Source organism: Pygoscelis adeliae, unplaced genomic scaffold (assembly GCF_000699105.1).
Source record: "Pygoscelis adeliae isolate BGI_AS28 unplaced genomic scaffold, ASM69910v1 Scaffold127, whole genome shotgun sequence".
Lineage (NCBI taxonomy): Eukaryota > Metazoa > Chordata > Aves > Sphenisciformes > Spheniscidae > Pygoscelis > Pygoscelis adeliae.
In genome coordinates, this window is record NW_008825208.1 from 668,773 (window position 1) to 692,698 (window position 23,926).

The 23,926-nt window shown below is 40.5% G+C and overlaps 1 protein-coding gene across 1 annotated transcript in view; it reads left to right on the forward strand.

The window, feature by feature from the left end:
* DGKQ (diacylglycerol kinase, theta 110kDa) overlaps positions 1-23,926 on the forward strand; it is a 68,651-nt gene that overhangs the window by 39,624 nt on the left and 5,101 nt on the right. Inside the window, exons 11-20 of the mRNA XM_009328980.1 lie at positions 2,967-3,021; positions 4,156-4,217; positions 4,477-4,627; positions 5,514-5,552; positions 7,240-7,355; positions 14,312-14,463; positions 15,822-15,970; positions 16,566-16,747; positions 18,178-18,278; positions 23,484-23,630. Coding sequence (XP_009327255.1) covers positions 2,967-3,021; positions 4,156-4,217; positions 4,477-4,627; positions 5,514-5,552; positions 7,240-7,355; positions 14,312-14,463; positions 15,822-15,970; positions 16,566-16,747; positions 18,178-18,278; positions 23,484-23,630 — 1,154 coding nt within the window. The remainder of the gene's footprint in view (positions 1-2,966; positions 3,022-4,155; positions 4,218-4,476; positions 4,628-5,513; positions 5,553-7,239; positions 7,356-14,311; positions 14,464-15,821; positions 15,971-16,565; positions 16,748-18,177; positions 18,279-23,483; positions 23,631-23,926) is intronic.

The window sequence follows — 23,926 nt, forward strand, 5'->3', positions numbered from 1 at the left end:
GAGGGTCAGGTAGGATGAGTGCCCTTGACCTGTGCCCAGTTGCTGGGTTATGTGCACGCCGAGTCCCCCACTCGGCCCATGGAATGTCTCTCCTTCGAAGAGGCGCCCTCCCTGCGTGCCCTCCCTCACGAACTGCCACGCAAACTGACGCGCCACGCCCTAGCTGATGTGCCACGCCCTGTTTGTCTGTCCTGGTCGCAGCGCCCTGGGGCTGCCTTTAGTGGGAATGGGGGGTGGCAGTCATTACTCTTGGTGCCTCCCACGCCTCGTCAGCCGCCCTTGTGAGAGCTGCTGGCTCCCAGCGGGTCTCTGCGCTCCCCTCTGGGTTCCCTGGCTCAGGAAACCCCCCTGTATGCCACAATCTGCCACTCCACTGCGGGACGTGCCTGCACTGGAGCTGGTTGCCTCTGCACACTTACTTAACGTGCATTCGATTCTTGCGTCCAGATCATTTATAAAAACATTAAAGAGGACTGGCCCTAAAATTGAACCCTGGGGAACCCCACTGGTGAGTGGCCACCAGCCTGATGTAACCCCATTTACTATAACCCTTTGAGCCCAACCCGTCAGGCAATTGTTCACCCAACATATTGGACTTGTCTAGCTGTGTGATGGACATTTTGTCCAGAAGGATACTGTGAGAGACAGTGTCAAAAGCTTTGCTAAAATCCAAAACCACCACATCCACTGGCTTCCCTTGGTCAACTATATGGGTGACCTTGTCATAAAAGGAAAGTTGGTTAAGCAGGACATTACCCTTATGAACTTGTGCTGGCTATGACCAATGACTGTGTTGTCTCTCAAGTGTTTTTCAATACCTCCCAGAATAACCTTCTCCATAATTTTACCAGGCACTGAAGTGAGACTGACAGGCCTGTAATGACCAGGGTCTTCCTTCTTACCCTTCTTGAAAATTTGGGATATTTGCCAGCTTCCAGTTGACTGGGACCTCTCCAAACTTCCAAGACCATTGAAAAATAATGGAGAGAAGTCCCGCAATGACATCGACCAGCTCTTTCAATACATCGGGATGAATCCCATCAGGCCCCATAGATTTATGCACATCCAGCTGGAGCAGCAAGTCTTGAACAAGTTCAGGGTTGGCTGGGAGTTTATCATCCCCCCAGTCACAGTCCTCCAACACAAGGCTCTGGGGGTCCCAGGGCCCATTGTCAGTGTTGAAGACAGAGGTGAAGACGACCTTAAATGTCTTTGCTTTGTCTACGTCCCTATTTGTGAGGTGACCGACCTCATCAAGTAACAAATCAATGTTATTTCTGACCCTTCTTTTGCTGTTAACTTATTTTAAAAAGCCCTTTTTGTTGTCCTTCACAGTGCTGGCCAGCTTGAACTCTGAGTATTTGGCCACACGAATTTTGTCCATACAGTGGCAAACAGCATCTCTGTAGTCCTCAAGGACTACAAGGAAGGACTCAAGGCTGAATGGCACCCACGTTCTTTACCATCTGCATTCCTTCCCACCTCACTGGAAATGATTAGATACATCTTGTAATCTTGTAGATGCACGTTTTCCTTGGAAGATGATCTCTGTTCGGTTTGCCTGTTTGTCTTCTAGTTGGTGCCAAGATAGCATGACTTTTAGGAAACATGGTAGTAGAACTTGCAAGTGTGCCAGGGTACTGGCAGTCTCAGTCAGACACATGTGTGGAGGCATGAAGCTATAGTGTGCACATTTCATGCAGCAGCTGGGGCTTGTGAGCACACCAGCAGCTCCAGGGAACAGCCATGCTCACAGAGGGTGACCACCGCCTTTTGTGGTTATTTACAGGGTACATAGGAATATGCATGTGGCTAGCTATCTGCAGTAGGTGATAACTGTAGATTTCTGGCTAGGTGTACATAGCTATGTAGTGCATGCAGCTAGTTTTGCGCCATAGGATGGTTTGAGGATTTGATTTCAGTCCTTTTCCTCAAGTGCTGTGGACCTTTTAACAAAACTTGGAAAGTCTTGTCTGAAGTCTTGTCTCATTTTAAAAAAGCAACTGTCAAACAGCATAGTCGGGTACTCTGGGAAAGATCTTCACATCTCTGTATTTGGGAGGCTAGTTTTATGTTGTAAGAGACTTAATTCCTTGGCTCAATTGCAATTTCTTTGATATTGATAGTTTTTTAAAGGGTTTTCTCCTTTTTCTGTATGAAGATGTACATACAGGAAGTCTCTTCTTAATATCTAGAATTTGCCTATGCTGAAGATCCTCTCCAAGTCACTCTCATCAAATTTCAGGCAAAGCAAATGTAGGCAGTTGAGGTTTTTAACACCCCTGTTCATGACATGTAAAGCAAGATCATTTGTCCTCTGAGTCTCAAGGCCAAAAATTAAGACACCTCCTCAATCTTGAGTGTCACATGTTTGCAGGGTTGCAATAATCCTAGTAAATGGTTCAACTCCTGGCTGTGCCAGCTTTTCTTGTCCAGCTGCGAGGGACTTGGATGGTCCCTGGCAGTGTAGGTTGGAGAAGGGACTGTGGTACATAGGAAGAGGGTTTTGTTCCATCAGTGCCGGTGGAGTGCCCAGGAGATAGGGACCAGTCATCCTGTTTTTGCCAAGCCTGGTTCCTGGGCCGTCTTCTCAAAGAGCAGGTTCATTCCCAGTCCTGCATTCTTTCTCTGGAAGGACACTCTGGAAATATCCTAGTTGACCTGGTGGTCACTGAAGGGGGGTAGAGTTAACCGTGCTTTACAGGTGCTCCTTCACCATGGGGCTGCGAGGATGCTGACGTAGTTAAGGGCACGGGAGCCTGATGCTGTGTGGGAGGCTGAGTGTGTACAATGAAGATTATTCCTGGCTCGGGTGGAGTGGGTTAGGGAAGAACATCGGGGTTGATTTAAAAATGTTTAATTTTCCATGCTCTGTGTATGCAGTGTATAACATAACTTTAACAAAAACATCTGGCAAAATTATATTTCATTCAGAAACTACATTTACATGTTGCATCTTTTGTCAGACGGAGTGCCTCCAGAATTTCAAATTGGTAGAAGTGCTTATGGGCAGTAAGCAAGGTAAGTGAAGGACCATTGGCCAAAGGCACATCTGTAACTGATCATCTAGCTTTTTGTTTTCCCTTTTACCACAGTCACAGTTAATTTTTTACAATAAATGCCTTCACAAATGAAACTTCACCATCGTGTTGAAATACTTAATCAAAAGTGATGTTGGTTCTTGTGTGTCCTGTGGGAGTATGATTCCCCATAAAGGTTTATTAGCGGTTTCTGGTGGGTATTGACACTTTGGCAAAGAGCCCTGTTTTGGCGAGCTGCCTTTTAACTGACATAATTGTCTTAACTGCAGTTATTTAGTAAAGATTAATTGTAAAGTTCAGTTGTCTCCCTTCCTTCTCTCCTCTTTCCCCCCTGACACTGCCCCCAAACAAGAGCAAATTTGAATCCTGAGATAGTCCAAGGAGATGCCAGTGCATTATGAAGTACAGAAATACACAGTCCGAGCATTGCTCAAGAGGTTTGTGGTCCTGCAGGGGCTGAGCTGGTGTTCTCCAAGTTCACATCCCTTTGTGCTTCATTATTTGTAAGGCTGCATGGAGAGAGAAATAAAGCCACTGAAGTAGTCTGATGATGCCCTGGCCACACCTGAGTAAATATCTTTAGTTCAAATACTGGCCTGATACTTTGCTTTCTTTGCAAGCATTATCAGTAAGTTGTTTTATAAGGTTATTGTAGCCTTGTGAATGTCTTACCTTGGTTGGTTTCTGGTGCTCTGTTTTAAAGCATCATTTACAACCTTGCTTTAGCTGGAAGTTATTACAATTGTTTTAATAAAATACAGAAGTTTGTTATTACTGTAGTTGTCAGGGAATGTAGTTTTAAAGTCTTCTGTCAGTTAGCTTGTTACCAAAGTAGTGCTTGTCTTTTGAGTAGCTTCAAGCTGTTTCTGCCTTTTTTTTAAAGGAGGGTGGTGTTTAAGAACTGTAAACAAAATCAGACTGTTCAAAGCACCTATGTGGTTTTTCTGTTAAATAATGAGTAGTCCAGGTCTGCATGGTCCTTTATGTTAGTTGTATGCAGAGTTGTGAATTTTCCCTAAATTTTTTTGGTTGGGGTTTTTTTTGTTTGTTTAATTGAGCCTGATAATAACTTAACAGTGCTTTTAAACACGATTACTGTTCTTGCTGCCTCTAGTTCAGCGCATGGTCTTGGACGATCAGGAACTGATTCTTAACAGACTCAAGGACATAAGAAAGGTAAATCTGAAAAAGAAACATGATCCTCTTTTATAGCAAGTAGGGAGTCCCCTTTTTTTACAGAAAAAGTAAGTAATCAGTTACCTCCCCAGCTGGCTCATCTGTAGAGAAGCTAAGTGCTTGGACTGAAGTTTGTTTCTGTTCATTATATTCTCTAGGCATAAAGGACTGGTTTGCTAAGTTCAGAACTATTTGGGGTTTTGTTTTACGATATCTTTTTGTCAAATGTCATATCATTTATTTTTCTTTATTTTGGTAGACTTCAATACGTCAGATGAATCAAACAAGATTTTACATTGTGGAAAACAGTAAATCCATTGTACGAGTAAATTTATTTGTTGGTGGCCTTCCACCTCAGCTTTCCTCTGAAGAATACACAAATATTCTCAAGGATGAATTAGCTATCAAAAGTAAGTAAACAGGTGCATTTTGAGAGATATTCACTTGTACAGAATAAAATGTAGTAGCATTTATTGTTCCTTTTTATTATTTTTTTTCTTTTTCTGACCTTACTTGAAAAATCAGTCTGCCTTGTACTCTAACAGGGGGCTTTTTTTATTCATTTTAACATGTTCATGGTTGCATGAGAGATGTGACAGCTCATTATTCACAGAATTATTATTACATTACTTATGTGTGACCACACCTTTTTTTTTTGTGAAAAAGCATCACTTTTTAGAATTGAACCGTACATACCTTACACCATTCAAATTATGATAGTGCAGTTTAATTCCCTGTGCATCAATGTTCCTTGCCTTTATTAACCTCTGGCGTTTTTTGCGCGGGCTGTCCTCCACGTTGTTCGTGAGCTCTGTGCCTGGAGCTGGTCTTCCAGCTGACCAGCCTTCTCTGGTCATGGAGAAGTATGAGCTCTGTGTGCACCCACATATGGACAAGCACTCAGTGAAAAGAACTTATTTTTCTTTTTCAAAGAAGTGTAATTGATTTTTCATAATACTCTTTCAACCAACGTGTTCTATAAACAATGTCAGGAATGGGTCATGCTTTTTGTTTCAGGAAATGAAGCATTTTTCCCAATTTTTAATGTAAGTTCAAGAGGAATGAAACTTTAAATGCCAGAAAGAATTCATAGTCACCTTTTATGAAAATTAGTTTAGCTTTTCTAACTTGCAAAGTAAACTTAGGAGAGGGAAAGTATTAGCTGGAGGTTCTCCCTATATTTGTATAACTTTTAATATTTATTTATATTATATTTATGTAACTTTAAAAAATATTTTAAATATTTACTCTAAATGTACCCAAGGTTTTATGTGTTTATATTTTTACCCTTTGCAGCAAATGTAGTATCTGTGAGTCATGTTTATCAAGCACAAGGTAAGCATTAAGATTTTTAGTCTTGCAAACAATGTCTATTTTCAAAACTGCAGCCTAATACTAGAGTCTCTAAGCTCAGAGTATGTTAGTCTTACTGCATAAGCAAAAAGCCCTTCAGATAAAATGTAACACGTATTTATGACGAGCAGTGGATTAGTGTCACCTTATTAAAAAAAAAAAAATTAAAAGGTTGGCTTCATGCCTCGTGTACCAGAAAGTGGTACTATTTCATCATAAAAATGGGTTTTGAAGTTGCCCTTCAACTGAATAGTCTTAACACCACTGAGCTGTTAAAAACCCTCCAAGTGCTCTCTCTTCTATTTTGACTTCTACAATACTAAAATTTGGTACTGCTTTTGAACTTGATGGGATTGTTTCACAGTCACTGTTTCTTAGCTCAGTGTCAAGTGGGGGTTCAGTGGCTGGAAGTCTGAAGAAAATCAGTACGCTCATCTCTGCATTCATCCTTTGAGCTGCTGCTTTGCTTTTGTTGTACGAATTTTATTTCAGCGAGGTCAGAGAAGCCGTGAGGCTTCTGAGAGCTGGAGCAGCAGTGGCTCTGAGCAGCTTTAGTGCAGTGGTCAGGTGGGGATCTGCGTTTGATAAAAGTGTGGAATTTATCTTTTGTATGTTTAGGTGCCCATGTCCAAGATGTTTCACATCCTTTGGCAAGCTTAACTTTCACATAACCACTAAATGAATCTTTCTATAGTGTGGTTTTGAAGACTGATGCGTGCTTCCTTTGTGCATTTGCTGTCTCCACATGGCTAGTTAATACTGACTTTTCATAAGGAAAACTATAAAGCTTTCAGATGTGCCTTCTCCTTTTCATATTTGTCAATGGAGAATAGTTGTTTTTGTGATACTCTTCTCATGTCACAGCTTCATTTAACCAAGTCTACCTGCATGTGTTTTTTAGATGTTTCTGCTTGTGATTTTTAATGTTCTTTGTGGTTTTTTACTTTGAGGGGGTTTTTTTTGTTGTTTCTGGTAACTTCCTGGCTCTCACTTTTGGTTGCAGCCAGGTTGTGTTACCAGCTTACATCTCATATGCTGTCTGTTATGCACTTTGATCTTGTCCTGCCCTGTTTTCCTCCTCACTAAGTATCTTACTTCAAACTAACTTGTCAGTATTTTATTTTCTTTTGTTTTTCCTTTTGTCTTCCCTTTTTCCCCAACTTCCCCGTACAGGACCTAAGCCGACATAAAGATCTTAAATTGATTCTCAAACCAAATCTTTGCTTGTAATAGTTCTTGCTGAGATATTGTCAACGAATGGAACTACTGGATTTTTTAATAATGAGATACAAAATGAAACCTGATACCTTTGTCACTTTTACATGATGAGAACAGCCTGTTAGTTATGATAAAGAGTATGGAAATAGGCCATACTTCTGAAGCCCAAAGGAAGTCTTTAAATATGCATCAGTTCTGTGCTGCAGTTCTTTTTGTCCTCAAACTGCTTTGCTTTAACAAAAATCTGGGGTGTGTTTGGGGGTATGAAGGAAGGCTTAAAAACCAAAAGAGCCCAATTCGCTGATACACTCTGCACACCACAAGTGTTGCAGAGTAACTTTTACTGAATAATGTCCTGAGTAAACTGAGTAAATTTTTGCTGTGATATGTTGATACTGATTTCCTAATAATAGTAGAAAATATGAAAAATAGTTCTGATGCCTCTTTACAGGTGCTGTTGTACTCGAAATTTCATGCTTTTCTGAAGCTGAAAGAATATATATGCTAGTTAAAGATACAACTGTCAATGACAAGCCTCTGAATGCCGTGGTGATTCCTGAAGTTATGGTAAGAGAAGGGTTTGAATTTAAAATATGCCCTTAAAAGAAAAACAACTACCTTAAGACTTTTTCTGCTGGAAGTAAATGAAAATATATTTTATTCAAAGGAGCTATACAGTGAGTTTCTGTAAGTAGTGTGATTAAAAAAAATACTTGAGAGCTTGTACTTCATGTATATGATATACTTCTGTGAGTTAAGTCACTTGCCCTGTTACTGTTGACTTGTCAGGAATAACTATACAACTATACAACTGCATAACTATACAACTATAAAGGGGAGAAAAGCAAATTTTTTTTTTCCTCTTTATTTCTTTCAATGATCAAAAAGTTAGGTGGGGTTTTAGTTTTAGCTGGCCTGTCTTAAAATGCTTACAACTTTTTTTTGGGCACTAAATGTGTTTCCTTGCTAACGATGAAGTGAAGTACTACTGCTAATCTTCACATTTATAGTATCTTCATTTCCCCCATTCTGTAGCAGAGGGAGTTTGACCTTGTTTAAATGCTGTATTGTGGATTTCAGAGGAAAACAGTCTTTTGAAAGAGTCGTTTCACAAATTCAGGGTCAATTCTGATTTATTAATTTTTATGGTTACAAATCACTTTCCTATGAATCAGTTGGTTTAATAATAGGTTCCACATTAACAAAGCAGATTCAGGGTGAAAAGAGGGAAACGGTTTACAGAGCAAAGTGATTTTTAACCAGGATGATGTAGGTTCTGTCCAAAAGAGAGTGTAGCCATAGCTACTTTCTGCTGAGCTGTTGTGTCTCTTGCAGTGACTGTCTTTCTGGAGTTGCATTATGGCCAGGAAAGTGAGGGTCTTGGTTTGACTTCTTAGAACTTCACAGAAGGTTGAAAATTTAAAAAAATACTTAATTAGTGGGAGCTATGAACCAACTTTAAATGGGAGGGTCTCAAGTTCAATAGCCATAGTTGCATACATACCTGCCTGCTTTTACCATTTAAAGAGTCCTATGCCTGTCTGTTTTCTGAAGGAAAATTATTTTTTTATATAAGCAGATACTAGTGGCAGTGCTTAATGAAACTGGCAAGATTAGAAACTATCCCCCCTCCAAAAAAAGTGAGAGCCTTGTTCTTATGCATGCATAGGACACAAAACATTTTGTTTTGTGAGATCCTTAGAAACCAACGTCCCCTCTCATGCAAACTAGGTTTCAGAGTTACTGTTATCGGAAACAGAAGGCAGCATGAAGGTGGGACTGCTTTTGGATGCTTGTTTTCAGTGGTTTTCAGGCAAATGCATTATGAGCCTAGGTTTGGTGCACAGTGTGTGAAGTTGAACATACTCCACTCTGTTGATTACGTGTGTCTGGTTTTCTGACACTAGATATGTTTGAAGTGAACTTCTTGATGCCAGGAAAATATAGATAATGCTATCTGGTATCTGATGCAAGATATTTTTTAGAAACTCCAGTTCAGGGGACTGCCAGGGATTAATTTCTAATGTGTAAGAAGGAGAGAGGGGTTGTACATGTGCACATACATTTTGTTTCCATTTCAGCATGTATTGTTTACTTTTGGTTGTCTCACTGAAATGAGCCAAGAGTTAATCTAAATAATATTTCAAGTGTTGTGCATATGTGCTTTGGCCACCCAGCTTACGCCATTCACTAATTACCCAGGATAAACTAATGAGTGATTGTTGGACCCTACTGTGGGTAGCAGTTGGACTAGATGATCTCCTGAGGTACTTTCCAACCTAGATTATCCTTTTATCCTGTGATACTATTAGACTTTGTTTATACTTTATAGATGTGACCATTTAAATACAGCACCAGGAAATACTTATACAGGAACTGAGCACAATATTAAATTTATGCTGTGTTTGATGTTCCTCTTGCAGGTGAAATACAAAGAAATTGGGAATGAAGGGCTAATGTGTAGTCTTAGAAGAAGAATGGGTGATAAAACAAAGGCCACAGTGTTTTGGTTAATGAATGATTTTTCCAAGTTGCAACTTAAACAAACAAAACAACCCTTCTTAAAAGTCAATAAAAGCACAGAAGTAAATTGGTGGTTAGCAGGTTGCTAGTCCTTCATTTTCCTGAGGGTGAGATTTGCTTACTCTGTATCTGATACACCTTCTAAGGAGGAGGCGCAGTTCTAGTCTGGCATGGTCAGGTTTGCCAGAAGGAATTCATCCTCTTATTATCATTACTGAAAAGTTTGAATGCAGAATTAGTTTGCACTAACGCTTATTAGAAAGTCAAGCAATTAGTGTGATCAGATGTGTTGATCTGTTCTGCTGTTTCATGATCTCAGGCCTTTAAGAATTGAATTAAACACTTTTTCATTTCACGATATTCAAATAAATGAAAATACTCTCTTCATTGGAGTGTGAAAAAAATACAGTCTCTTACAAAGCTGCTTGGCTGCTGTGTGTAAGGACCTGAAGGGGCAGTTTGGTATCGCTCTTTGGTAGCATGTCAAGGTGAAAGACATTGCAGGGCTGAATCTTTGAATAGAAAGCTAATTTACCAGAACTCCTTTTGCAGTACTGGCAAACAAGGAAATCATCAGAGAGTTGTATGAGACCAATAAATGAAGGTGACAAGTTTTTGTGGCATTATCACTAATGCCACTTACCAGTGGAGTGCCCTCTGACGTGTATTTAGGTTCCTTAAGAGTAGTAGAAAAAGATGTGGGAGTTTCCCAAATGGGTGAAACTCTTCATTTCATTCATTCGACTAATTTCTCACACAAATGTGTCCAACTTAAGAGTATGCTAGTTTAATGACCTTCCTAGCCAAAACACTGTGAAAGGTTACTTTCCACCCTTCTTCAGCTGCTGCAATTCCCCAAAAAGTAAAGAAAAGGCTCGAGCTGCTGTGTTGACCAAGCTGCTACTCCAGTTACATTGAGACACCTTGCACATCATTCCTCATCAGATGCAATGACTCCTTTCTGGGCAGGGTGGAGGAAGTTTGTGCGTGGGGCGTCATGAGTCCTTGCGCATGGGAGATGCTGCAGACAGCCTGCTTGCAAATGTTGAATTTTACTTGCCACTAATAGATGTATGCAGTTCCTGGAGACAGCCCACCACCCTGGAAGATGCGCTGAGGTTGTTGTGCTGGCAGGCCTGTGGCACAGAACGCCTTGTTGTGCTTCACCGTGAGATGTGATAACACAGTACACTCAAGAGAAGGGGATTAGCGTGGATAATAAATATCTTGCCCCAGCCTGAAGCTGCGTTGTGCTAATCCTGTCAAATTAAGCAAGTCATAGTGACTGTCAGTGTCTAAATCACACGGCCTCCTTCAGCTGTCTCTAAGAAACGAGCAATAAATTCCTTCCTGAACGCCAGCCAACACAAAACCCCTCTGCAGATTTCACTCCTCAAGCAGAGCACTGAAGCCAGGGCTAAAGGGGGAAGGGAGTCCTTAGGCTGTGAGTCACACATCCCATTCTGCCCAGTAACAAACTAATTCGTACGTCCCCACTGGGGCTTTATTAAGGGATCAAAAAAAACCTCTGCAGCATAAGAGTGCTACCCTTGTGGCCATAATTATAACGGAGCATGTACTTTTCAGAAAGCAATACAGCAGCCCTGCTTTCCTGTACAAACTGTCATAGAGTTTTTAACCCCTACTGAAAAATAATTGTTTTCTTAGAAGCGGGACTTTATCTAGGGATTTAGCAGTGTTTCTTACCCTATAAGTTTAATGAAGAGTGATGATGGGAAGCGAGTTAACTGTAAGGCTAAGCACTTTCTAGAATACTTCTGTTTATTCTACATAGGTGTGTTTAGTCCTAAATAGGTACAGTTAGGGATTTACATTAGAAGATACTTGAACAAAGATGGCTTTGAGTGGTAGGACTGCTCAGTTTACACTACATACAGATATTTTGTTAGCTCCAGGCATTCTCCCGCAGCTGCTTGTGAGTCTTAGTAGCATTCAGGGTAAATGTTTCACCTTTTTTTTTTTTGTACAATATTGACACTTGACAATTAGCAAATTTAGATGGCAGTTTCGTAGAAACTGTAAGTATGTATTTGCCACAATATATATTTACTTGAGTAAGATCTCAGATGACTTTCCAAAACACAGCTGTGCTTTTGAATGCCTTGGAGCTTATCACGTCTCAAAAATCATTGCGATTCCCTCAAGTTCCTTGTGAATTATTTTAGTTACTTGCTTTTAAACCCAGTGTGTTAGAACTTGCCTATAAAGGCAAGTAATATAAAACATGTGTTCAATATGTCACTTCCAAATGTCCAAAACCAGTATTTTTAGAAACTGGTTTCCTGAAGAACAGAAGGTAATCAAATGTTCTTGTCCACATTCAAGTAAGGTATTTGTTTGACTTGAATGTTGGGCTGGTTTCCTCTCTCTCATTCTTTTTTGAAAAAGTTCTTGTTTACTTTGAGCTGCAGAACTGAATTTTTTTTTTTTCTATTATCCCCTTACCCCTCTTTTTTTAAACCCTACAAGTTTCCAGGCATAGGACCAAGCCTGAGGTTTCAGATAGCCTGTATTGTTCAGAAAGTTGAAATGACCGGAGATGGAATTTAGGTAGTGAAAAAGCTTTAAAGAGGAAGAAATGGGAAGTGGTCAGGTGGGAAGGCTGGGCAGAGTAGAAGCTGGAACAAGGAGTGCAGGAAGGGAACAGTTTGCCCTGTTACCCCATGGGACGTGACGTTTCCTTTCAGAGCTGCTCTGCCTTTTGTTGCTTGTGGGATTTTTAAAGGACCATTCATAATGGGGTATGGCAGGAACTGATGGAGTAATAAGAAGAGCTTTACTTCTGGAAAAGCCAGAGCTCTGCTTACTATTTTTATTAATGCCTGTGATGGCTCAAGGGGAGGAAATCCAATTCTCTCGTTGGGATGTGTGGGTCCTTGAGCTGTTGACCTTACAACTCAAGAAGTCCTTCCTTTTTGTGACAGTGGCGTGCATTGTTTTCCTTAGGCTTCCTTTGCTGGCTACAAATATCCTTTCCATGTGCTTAACAGAAATAAAGACATTACCCTTGTTGTATGTTGGGCACGCTTTGAATAATTGCTTCCCCTTTTCCAATAAAGCCTGAGTATGGAGGAGAGGTATTTTGACCTAGCAGTCATCACAGTATAGCATGAAGGTGGTTCCTCTGGAGAAAGCTGTGTGGACAGCTTTGCAGCCTCTGTCTCTCCAACCTAGTTGTTTTGCCAGCAGTGAAACCTTCCCAGTAAAACAAAATTTTGGGGCTGTTCTGGCTCTTTGTCAGCCAAAATAGCCCTTTTTTGGCTTTTTTTTTTTTTTTTGAGAAAACATACGTATTTTCAAACTGAATGTCTCTGGTAGAATCTAAAGGATGAAGAAGGAAGGGGCAAGAGGAGAAGCGCGTGCCTGCTCCACCAACCTTCTCACCTGCTTAGTGTTCCTCTTCCTGGTGTGTTTTCTGTTTGTGTCTGCGAGTCACGCTGGATGGCAGAGGACATTCTCATTCAGGCAGTGACACAGAGGAGAAGGATTTTTATGTGTTTGCAGGTATCTTGACACAGCTGGCAGGATGTGACTCACAGAGGATTAGCACCCAGCTCTTTTAGGAAAGCAAAAATTGAGGAAATCTCTCAAATACTGGGAAACCCCAAACAATTGTTTGTTTTTAAGCGTCCAGATAGCTCACAGGTAGACGATGGTCTGGGGTATCTCAACATCAGGCTCCAGTTTGTTTCCCCACAAAGTTACTCATTAATTTGTCCTGATTTCTCCATTCTTCACCTTAGTTCACGCTCTCTGGTGGTCGCTCATAGACAGCAGCTGACAGGCTCTCTGGGTGCTGTCTCCTCCCCTCTGTAGCTGTTGGTATCTCTCCGCATGTTTGCACGCTGTGGTCATGCTGCTGCCTCACCACCCCCTGAATCATTCTTGTCTCAATTGACTTATATTTAGCACTGTTGTTCTGTTCCCTGAATCCATCCTGTCAGCTGCGTGACAAATTGCTGTTCCCTGAATGCTGTCCAATTTGTAAATACAAATTACCACAACTTAGGGACTGTGGCAAACATTTCTGTTTTGAAGCGCACTTGTTGAAATGCCCGATGGACTCTTCTGGCGCATACCAGCCCCACAGCCCTGTGGCAGGACAGATGAAAGGTGTACTGGCATTTTGTGATCTTTCTAGAACCATTTACAAATCACTTTATGCAATGATTTATGGGCTGGCTGGCTGAAAACCAGTCCCAAGGGGGTGCTTCTGGTGGCTGGAAGTTTTGACCTCTGGTGAGGCTGCAGGTACCCGTGCAGTTTATGGAGTACTCCAGGAAATCGCTCCTCTACCATGTGCAGTGGCTTCCTTTGGAGTGGTTTCTGGATGGGTACCAGGCTCCCCTGCAGCACAGCCGTGCTTTGAGAGCCCTTTCAGCAGCAGCTTCAGTAGAGGTGTGAGAATCGTAAGATACTGGCACCAAATCCTCCTGATTAAAAATTTTAAATACATATTTTTAAAAGACGCTTTCAGCCTCTTATTTCATGGGGAGGGGCATGCCAGTATCTGCCCTGAACACCCTTGTTTTGAAATGTTTTGTCCTTGTAAATTAACATGTATTCTGAGATGACCACAAAACTTAAGATAAATGTTTCAGTTGTTTTTGGGAGAAGTTCTCTCTTTGCAAGGAAAGTGTTTGAATTGTACATGACTCTGGAAGGTACCTTATCCCTCACACTATTCTTTGGCATAGACTGTTTACTGAAGTTGTGTAGGAAGGACTACTTACAGTGCCTTTGTTTTTAACATTATGCTCAACTGCGTAGTTGGAGCAGGTTAAGGAAACTTCAGTTCCCAGAAAAATAAGATCAGCAGCTAACCTGTCCATTGTCTGGACATTGAATCATTTTATTTATGGAATCTGGATTTTTTTTACTAAGCATCAAGGAAGCATCAGGAAATACTTCTGAGATGCAGTAGTAATTTTCCTGCCTAGTCATGGTTTTAGCTAATCCTTTTTCTTGTCTTCTTTCAGGCTTCCAAGATACCACAGAACTGCTGCCCGCTTCTTGTGTTTGTGAATCCAAAAAGTGGTGGTCTAAAAGGCCGGGATCTGCTGTACAGTTTTAGAAAGCTGCTAAACCCACATCAGGTCTTTGAACTTACCAATGGTGGCCCGCTGCCTGGGTAAGTGATCGTATTTTTTAATTTTTTTATTTATGTTGTTTTGTTATTTTTTGAAAGGATGGATCAGATTCAGTTGTTACGAAGATATAAATTACTTCTGTTCTGTGCCTGAAGACCAGAGCAGTGGATCGCTCCTTCTGACTGTGAAAACAGATTTAAACTTTGAGGTTCTCTAAAGAAAAGAGAATAGAGTAGTTCCTGATGTGTCAAGTCTAATAGAGTCCAGTCCTGGGAAAGTCGTATGCACTTTACAATAACACAGATTTAATAATTATTAAAAGTAAAAAGATTTTATAATCGAATGGGGATGGAAAGCGAAATGTCACGTTGCCCGACGAGGGCTTGTTTTTGCTTTTATTTCCTCTGATGTTTCAGGGGAACTAACGGGAAAGTATAATAAAATTTTCTATCTTGACTCTTGAAACGTAGCCACAATTGTGGAATTAACAGGGCCTGCCTGATCACAGCTGCAACATTTCTAAATACAAGGAACAGAACATAATGTGCTTGTAGGGAGGCAGGAACCAATTACTTGATTTAATCAACACCACTTGGTTACCAGCTTCATAAAACTGAAAGTGATGATTGTAGCTTACTCAGAGTAGCCTCATTCCTTCAGCACTGCTTTAACAAAGAATTGTCATGACAAGCTCTTCAGAACAAAAGCTTTCATGGGAGAAACGCAGCTTATGCAGGAGGCAAGAAGAATAAGCTGCACAAAGTTTTTTGTCAGAACTGTATAATTCTGTTGTCTTTCTAATGCAGTTCAAGCTGCAACTTCAGTCATTTGTTCATTTTGTTTTGCCCATGGAATCCTTCTGTAGCTTTGTGGCAAAATGCTTCCACTTGTTCATTGCTTCTTGTGCAACGGGAAATAAAAATTCCTTTGCAGGATATCTCAGTATGTAGGATGAAAAGCCACAGAAGGTAAGAGCAACCAGGAAAATAGTACTATGAAGAAGAAAATGTACTATGAGTCCTATAACTAAGTAAAAAAAAAAAACAAACCCAAAAACCACCATTAATCAACATCTCCACTAGGATTTAGAAAGTTACAGATGTTCATACTGAAATTATGAATAGTGAGATCTCTGTGTCTTTAGTGAAAAAAGACGTGATTAACAATTTAACTCTAGCTGTGGAGAATCTTAGAAGAATGTGGGTTTCACTCTTTTTAAAAAGCTTTATCTAAAAGTTCCTATTTTTCCATTCACTTTGAAGTTGATCCTGAAACTGATGGTAAAGGAGGGGGGAATCCAATAATAATGTGTTCTCTTAAATAGCGTATTAAGAGGGTTTGCTTTTCCTGTACTACATTGTAACATTTCTTTTCCCCTTTGCTTTGTTTCTCAACGGAGGTTTCACACATTCTCTAAAGTCCCCTCCTTCCGAGTGCTGGTGTGCGGAGGGGATGGCACCGTCGGTTGGGTCCTTGGTGCACTGGAGGAGATCAGGCACAAGCTGGTGTGCTCAGAGCCCTCGGTTGCCATCTTACCTTTAGGAACAGGTGAGAATCACAGTGAGCACTGTTCTTCTGAGGGCAGATGTCCTCCAGAAGGTTTATTTGTATTTATCCATCTGACAAACAACTCAGTTTTGCAGTAGAGATGCCATGACTCAGTTCTGGCCAGTGTTAGAGAGCAAATGCAATACCAGCTTTTCAAGGAAGTCTCAGTCATGCTTTCTGAAGGAAAAATGGGCAGCAGGGGTGTTGGCATGGGTGTGTCTGAGTGGGCAGGAGTTGGAGAGGGCAAAATATGCTCCTCTGGACAACCACAGGTGCTTCAGCCCTTGCTGTAAACCAGTGAACTCAGCTGCTCCCTGACTTCTCAACTCCATGGCAGGTTTTTCTACCACTTTTTGTGAAAACTTTTCAGATAAGACAGCGTGTCTGTATGTGATACTAAGCACACATGCAACCACAACAACACTTAGATATTTTTTCTGCTTGTTAACTTTTCAGTCCAATCTAGCTGCTTCTGTGACTTGTTTGGAGCACCTTGATGCGATTTGATTTGTAGAACAGGGCTGATGCACTTTTTGATGCTTTTAGCTAACTTATGAAATGCTGTCATATTTTGGGGTTCTTCATTGTTGCCCAGGTAATGACTTAGGGAGGGTCTTGCGCTGGGGAGCTGGCTACAGTGGGGAGGACCCCTACTCGATTTTGGTTTCCGTGGATGAGGCAGATGACGTTCTTATGGATCGCTGGACGATCCTTTTGGATGCAGAAGAGCCAGCTGAAGGTGCAGAGAATGGTGTTGCAGAACCTGAGCCTCCAAAGGTGAGCTGAGCACTGTTTGGGTTCAATTCTTAGGAACTGTTGTTCTAGCGAAAATCACAAAGAATATAAATATTAACATAGTTTCATCTTTTATTCCTTACTATCTTTGAGCTTGGGCCTTACTGAACTATTCCTTAGTGAACACAGCATACATCTGGATCTAGTGCTTCAGTTTTGGTAGGACTGATTGGCTGCAGCACGAACTTCGTAGCTGTTTGGCAAAAAGTATCTGATAGAGGATTAATGAAAAGATTCAAGTGACAATGGCATATCTATTTGCTTCAGCTGGAAAGAAATTTATTTCTCAAATAAGAAGAGCTTTTTGAAGGAATGCCAAACACTTTCTAGAACACTAGTGAAACTGACCAAAAACCAACCCCCCTCCAAAAAAAGTACTCTCATCTTTCCTTTAACAGTTTAAAAAATGACTGTGAGTTGCTAGCATATACAGGAAGCAAATCCTTCTGTCATCTTACTGCCACTGTGGGTCTGTATGTGTGGCATCTGTTTTATTATTTTTTTGGAATGAAAGTCCCTGTCCCTTGGTTCGTATTACTTGTTTCTGTTTAGGAAAATAAAAAGGTTGGTTGTAGATGGTGACTTCAGAGCTTTGTGTGAGTCCTGGTTGTTTATCTTCAGACAAAACAAAGAAATTGGACAAGGAGGTGGCAAGAAGAAAGTAGGAAATTGTAATAATGGTAGCAATTGTCTAAGATTTTAGTCCAGTTGCTGGAAAATCCTAGGTGTTATGTTTCAATTGGAGGATTCAGGTTGCTCAGGTTCCAGCTATTTTTCACTTGACGGAGACAGGGGTTGATTTGCCCTGATGGCCTACTCTGCTTTTTAAAGGTGAAGTATGGGAGAGTCAAGGACTAGGATAGAAAAGCTATGGAATGAACTGGCATGCAAAGGAAGAATTAAATGCAGAAATGATTGAAATCTGTAGAAACTTGAGATTGGCATGTAGGGAGCTATTTAAAATGCAGCTGAGTAGGTGAAGTCAAATTCTTCACTCATCTGGAGTAAGCTGGTCACCTTCCAAAGTAAGGAGGAGTGTCTTCCCAACGGTGTTTGGCTGATGCCAAAAATAATAGTTCAGCAACTTGTGTCGTTATTGCATAGAATTGCTTTGAGAAGTTGGGTTGGTTTTATTCCTGCATTTGTTTTTATTTCTGCCTTATTAAGCTTGTTACTTGCAATTAAGATTAAATTTTGAAGTTTCTGATACTTTGGAAATAATGACTATACATGTCAACAGTTGTCCATACAGCTTTATTTTTAGTGCAGTGTTTCTGGAAAATGTTTTCCAGAGTCTGTCAAGTTGCAAGTGACTTGGAAGGATCATCTGCAAAATTTGCTTTTGTTGAAAAACTTTGGAACCTCTTCATTTATAAACATAAGGAGAAAATAATTTTTTTTTTTTTTGTCAGATTGTACAGATGAACAATTACTGTGGTCTTGGCATTGATGCAGAGTTGAGCTTGGATTTTCATCATGCTAGAGAAGAAGAACCAGGGAAATTTAATAGCAGGTAATCCTGGGGAGATGGGGGTGAAGGGCAAACTCTGGTATTGCGTAACTTCCAACTTACAGTATGGCTGATAATCCTGAAATGCTACAGGTATCCACAAACAATATTGCTTGAGGTACAGCTGACACAGGGAGGAATTAAGTTAGCCAGGAACTCATAGACTCAGAATTCAAGGGTTTTGTATGGGTTTTGGTTTGGTTTTTTTTTTCTTTTTTATCCCTTTACCAAGAGAGAGCACCGAAGCAGCTTTTGGAAGCCCTGTCATTAATATTCAGTATACTTATTTGCCAGTAACTGCAATGTTGAGTTCAGTGAAATTTTGAGGTAGTGGAAATATCTCTTATTCAAAGTCTTTAGCAGGAGGGAGGGCAGTGCTGCTATGTGAGCAATAAACACACTGTTCAGAACTTCTTTGTACCTTTCCCACCCTTGCTTAGTGCTGTGGTAGCACCTGTGTGCTGGTAATAAGGATTAAAAAAGGTATCTCTGTCTCAAGTGAGACTGGGTGATTAAAAAGATGTAGAGAGAGACCTTCCTCCTTTCTGGCATGCAGATCAATCAAAATAGTACTCTTTCGTCTTCCCATAATCACTGAAATTGATGAGAAAAGGAAATCACGTAGGTGTAATTAATCAGTAATTCCTTGTAGAAACTGTTTTTGTCTGCTTTCTCCTATGTTTGTGAGTAAAAGTCCTCTAAATTGTCTTTCAGTTACCAGAGAGAGTTACAGCCAGTTACAACTATGCAGTATTCAAATCCTAACTATTAAAAATATTCTCTGACCGGTTATGAGTGTAATGATGTGTAATCCCACCTATCTTGCAGTGTTCTATCTACCATTACAGGCATTGCTCATGTTTTTCCTCTTAAGAATGGAATAATACAGGATATTGTTTGTGGTACATAAGTTACTATTAGGCACTGGTTTGCATTTTCAATCCACTGGGTTAAAAACATCATAGGTAGTAAAATTGGGCAATAAGTTTGTTAATAGCGGTGCCTGTTCTCATGTATAAAAACTGTTGTAGATTTACTTGTGCAATTAATATAACGTAAGAGTTATGTTCATTCTTCCTTTAAAAAATACTACTCTGACTTTGCAAAGCTACAGCACTTTAAAAGATTTGTCCTTTTCTTATTGCCACTGTATTTAAGGGTTATACTTTGACTTTTATTGCCCTGTGTGCCTTTCATCCCTTGAATCTTTATCTCAGGTAGTTCACAGTGTGCAGCACCTGCAGTGGGCAATGACTTCGTACCATTCTTGCAGACCTTTTACACCCGTATTTGGACGCCGTGCAAGCAAGGTGTCTTGAAGGGTGTGTGGGAAAGAAAAGATGATTTTTTTTTTTTTTTTTTTTTTGTAAATCTGAACGGCTATATATTTCTGTGATGCAAGATCTGGAAAAGAAACATGAAATAATGAATTGATGCTGAGGTACGGTTTTGCAGGAGACAAACAGCTTGTGCAGGCTAACACATGGTCGTTGCCTTTCACTACCTGTGATGATGATTGTTAAAATTGCTGGCTTTACCCTTTCCCAGGATATGCAAGTGCATGCTTTTGCCAGCAAGATTAGCATTTTTTAAAAATTATTTTCAGTAAATTAACTAAGAAGGGTGGCTACTTAATGTCAGATGCAACAGCTGCTGGCACGTGAACTGGCTGCTCTTGAGTGCAGAACAGGAAGTTTCAGGTTGTGGCAACAGAAATTGCAGGTAGTCCTTGGAAGAAAAATGGGCTTGAGTGCTCTTCTGAATCAAGACCTTAAGCTGGTAAATGTCCTGAAAGCTGTGTGCTCTCTGGCCTCACACTGTAGAGTCTCTTCACACGCTCAGGACTCCTTACTAGCAGCGCACAGTACAGTGATGACTTCCCTGCAGGGAATTTAGTGCTGAACTTGCATTGCAGGGCAGTACAAATAGTGTATGTTGTGGCAATGATGGTTTATACGTTGTTGAGTGCCAAGTCATGTGAGGTTTTTTCACAATATAAAACTTAAGGATCAGGGCATCTGTCTTCATTCCCCCATTCCCATGGGATCCTGGAGCAGTCTTTAGGGTTGCCTATTACAGAAGAGAGCACATCTTGTTTGTGCCATCCAAAATTGGCAGGAGACTGCTGTGGCAGGCAGTCTCCTGGATGTAAGGTTAGGCAGAGAAAATATTCTGCATGATTTAATGCAGGTTTACAATTGTTTTACAAAGATACAGAACTGTTCTCTCTCGGTAGGGGGAAGGTTTGAAATTATTGGTTGTTTGATTTGTCGGTTGTGGGTTTTAAAATTCTACAATGGCTACTGTCTTAACTCATTTTTTTTCCATCGTGGGTCCTCTGTATGTGAACCTGGTAAAGTTCTTTCCCGGTCAGTAAGATCACCGTAATGAAAGCACTCAAGCAGATGCTAATTCTTGGTCAGCGCTCTTAGCTTTTGCAGTGGTGGTTTCCCACCCAGTGGTGGGCTTGTTGAATTGCAGGACTAGATAAAAGGCGGTCATTTTGTTTTGCTTTCCGTGCTGTGTGCTGCAGTTCTGAGAGGTTTGCTTCTGAGAGATGTTACCTGGCTGTTTATTAGTGCTCATGAGAAACTGCAGTTCATTTAGAAAGGCCTGGCACACAGATTTGTTATCCATCACCTTTAAAAAAGAGTTCCCCAAACCTACCCTTCTGGGTGTCCAACAGTTGGCAAGAGCTCTGAAAAGTCTGGCTTTCTGCATCAGCTCACTTCGTTTCTTTGTGACTCTTGAGGACTGGCTTCTTTATTTTGTTTTCATGAAAGCTTGGAAGGCGGTTACTGATGGTCTTGCTTCCTCTGGCTACCAGAGGTGCTTGCTGCTTGGGCAACAACCACAGAGATGATTAAACTAACAGAGTAAGTTGATGCTATGGTGTCTCCCTGAGGCTATGGAGACTTGTCCATGGGACTTTTAAGAGTAAAGGGTGTTTCTCAATTTGCTCTATCAAGGATAGATAAAGGAGTGCAATACTTAAAAACCACTTGTTTACTTTCATAATCCATGAAACTGGTCCTATATAGGATCACCTTTTAACTTGATCTATTCTGAGATAATCAATTAGCTAAACTGAAGAATCAGTCCAACCTTCTGAATGTCCCTCAGGAAGGGTGTATGTAGCTTTATGGGTGTAGCCAGTGGGGCATCAGGTAGTATGTGAACGTTGGCTATACTTGTAGTTGCATCTTTTGTAGAAAAACAAACTAAAGGGTGATTCCTGAGCTGGGTGGGTCAAATCCCCAAACTCATCTGAGCAGTGGGATATTACTTCCATATCTGTACTCTAGAGAGCCTTCCAAATAGTTCTGGGATGACGTAATGTTGCAGCCGAGCTGATGCAAGGACTCACTGGCACCATGGGGATGGATGAGCTGAATGTAATGCCCTGCCCTCCTCTCTCATCCCCATCAGTGTCATTTACAGCAGTGACTGCAACATGGAAATCAAGGTTTGTATTAGGTGAGACCCTTCAGCACAAATAAAGTGTTGGAGACTGTTCCAAGGACAACTTCCTCCTTCCTGCCTTGCTGATCAACTGTGGTGAAACTACTGTCTGCAAAATGTGTCTAACCAAGGGTTTGCTCTAGGAGATGCTTACTCTTTCTACCCAAGTGGGCAAGCTAGTATGTTACTGGCTACTGCTAGCAGTAGACTGACAACTTCCACTGGCACTTTCTCCCCAAATCATGTCCCACATGTAGATGTGCAGTGAAGGGTGGTGATTCTCTCTAGCGGTGGATGTGCAAAGATCACCCTTCCAAGCTTGGCTGGCCACTTTAATCAGAAAATCTTTCAGTCACCTTCAAAACCATTGGGTCGGAGTTGGCATGGTAACGTTACAGAAATCAGTTTGTTTGTTCTTATTTGGTCTCAATGTCCTAATAAGATACATAAATGGAATGGAAAGAATGGAGTGATAGGATGTAATCTCTGGCAGATTTACCCTTTGTTGTACGTCACGGGGTGCTGTATCCAGTGTCTCTGGATCCTATGGACCTCAGTGCTCCATAAGTGTTTCTTAGAAGTCACATAATTCAGGACTGTGTCTGCAGTTCTGTGGCATATTCTTTCAGGTTCTGCAGGCTTCCTTTTTCATGCAACAAAAATTAGTATTTCTTGGGGATATTTAAAGTATTGTGTTTCCTACCGATATTCTGTTATTTTTCAGTTGTATCCAAATTAGACAAAAACCCCTCTTAGCATAGATGCGTCTTATTGTCTTGTCTGGAGTAGAAGCAAATGTTAAGCATATGTTAAATGGTGTTACATCAGGTACCTTTAATTCAGCGCTGTTTAAAACTGTTAGCAAGTAGGACTAATAATTCCCAATGTAATAATTTAAAAAACCGAACAGTCTCTGTCTGAAGAGTTGACAATAACCCACATGCTAAACTGCCTGTCTTCCCCACTTGAACGTCTACAGCATTTAGACGTAATGCTAGAGAGGTTTTGCAGAGTTGGATTCCAGTGACAACTATGTGCTAGTACGGTCAAATAATGGAAATTTATGCTTTTTATTTTAAGGTTGCCCTGAAGGCCGTGTATCCAAAAGTTTCCATTATAGAAGAAAATACTGTGTGTGTTTAACTAACATTTGTTTATGTTACTCTTAAAATATTTTGACATTTCTAGGGATGCCATAAAATCTTCCTCATCTTTTTTTACTCTAAAATTAGAGATGTTGGAGCTCTGTCACAGGTTAACATTACTAAGCATGTTTTAAGTTTCTACAGCTGAGTATATTTCGGATGAATTAGTGATATGTAAAGCAAAGACTTGCAAAGGTTTTTGTGCCTTAATTATTCTAGCATTGCATGAGAAAACATTTTAAAATGTTTCATGAAGACCTCTAGGTCTTAGTTAAAAATACAATTTTCCAGCCCAGAAGTTTACATTTCAAAGAAGCATTGCATTCAGGCAACACTTTAAGAAGGGATGATTTTTCTGTAATAAAATTTCACAAATCTCCACATGCCTCGACAGCATAAATCATCCCTGAAGTAAAAGGTATGTAAAGTAGCAGTTTGTGGCTTATGCTTTGTTTCTGCAGTAAAGCTAGAAGAATTGGAGAGGGTTTTAATTCAAAAACTCTGTAAAATTACCTGCTAGAGGACAGTACTGGTGTATGTACGAGAAAAAGTGCTATGCTGGGCCTTACCTTTTAGTTACAGGATGCTTGTCTGCTCCTAGGTTTCACAACAAAGGAGTTTATGTGAAAGTTGGGCTGCAGAAGATAAGTCATACCAGGAATCTTCATAAAGACATAAAGCTTCAGGTGGACCAGCACGAGGTGGAGTTACCAAGTATAGAAGGACTCATTTTTATTAATATACCCAGGTAAAAGGGAGAGGAAGGATCCTGTGTGGGTGCACGTCTGGCTGTGTGTGTGGAAATGCTGCTTGGTATTTGAGCATGAAATGTCAATTAGATAAAATGTCAAATGGTCTAGATTAATAGATGTTTGTTACTGGGTATTTTTTATTATTGCCTGACTTGCTGGCTTTGCAACTGTGCCTAAGGAGCTAACTCTTAATACCATTTTGACATCGTTTTTTTGATCCTTTGAAACTCACAATCTCACTCCACATAAAGGTCGTACTACCTTGTTTTCCTAGTGCAAACCCCTGTACATT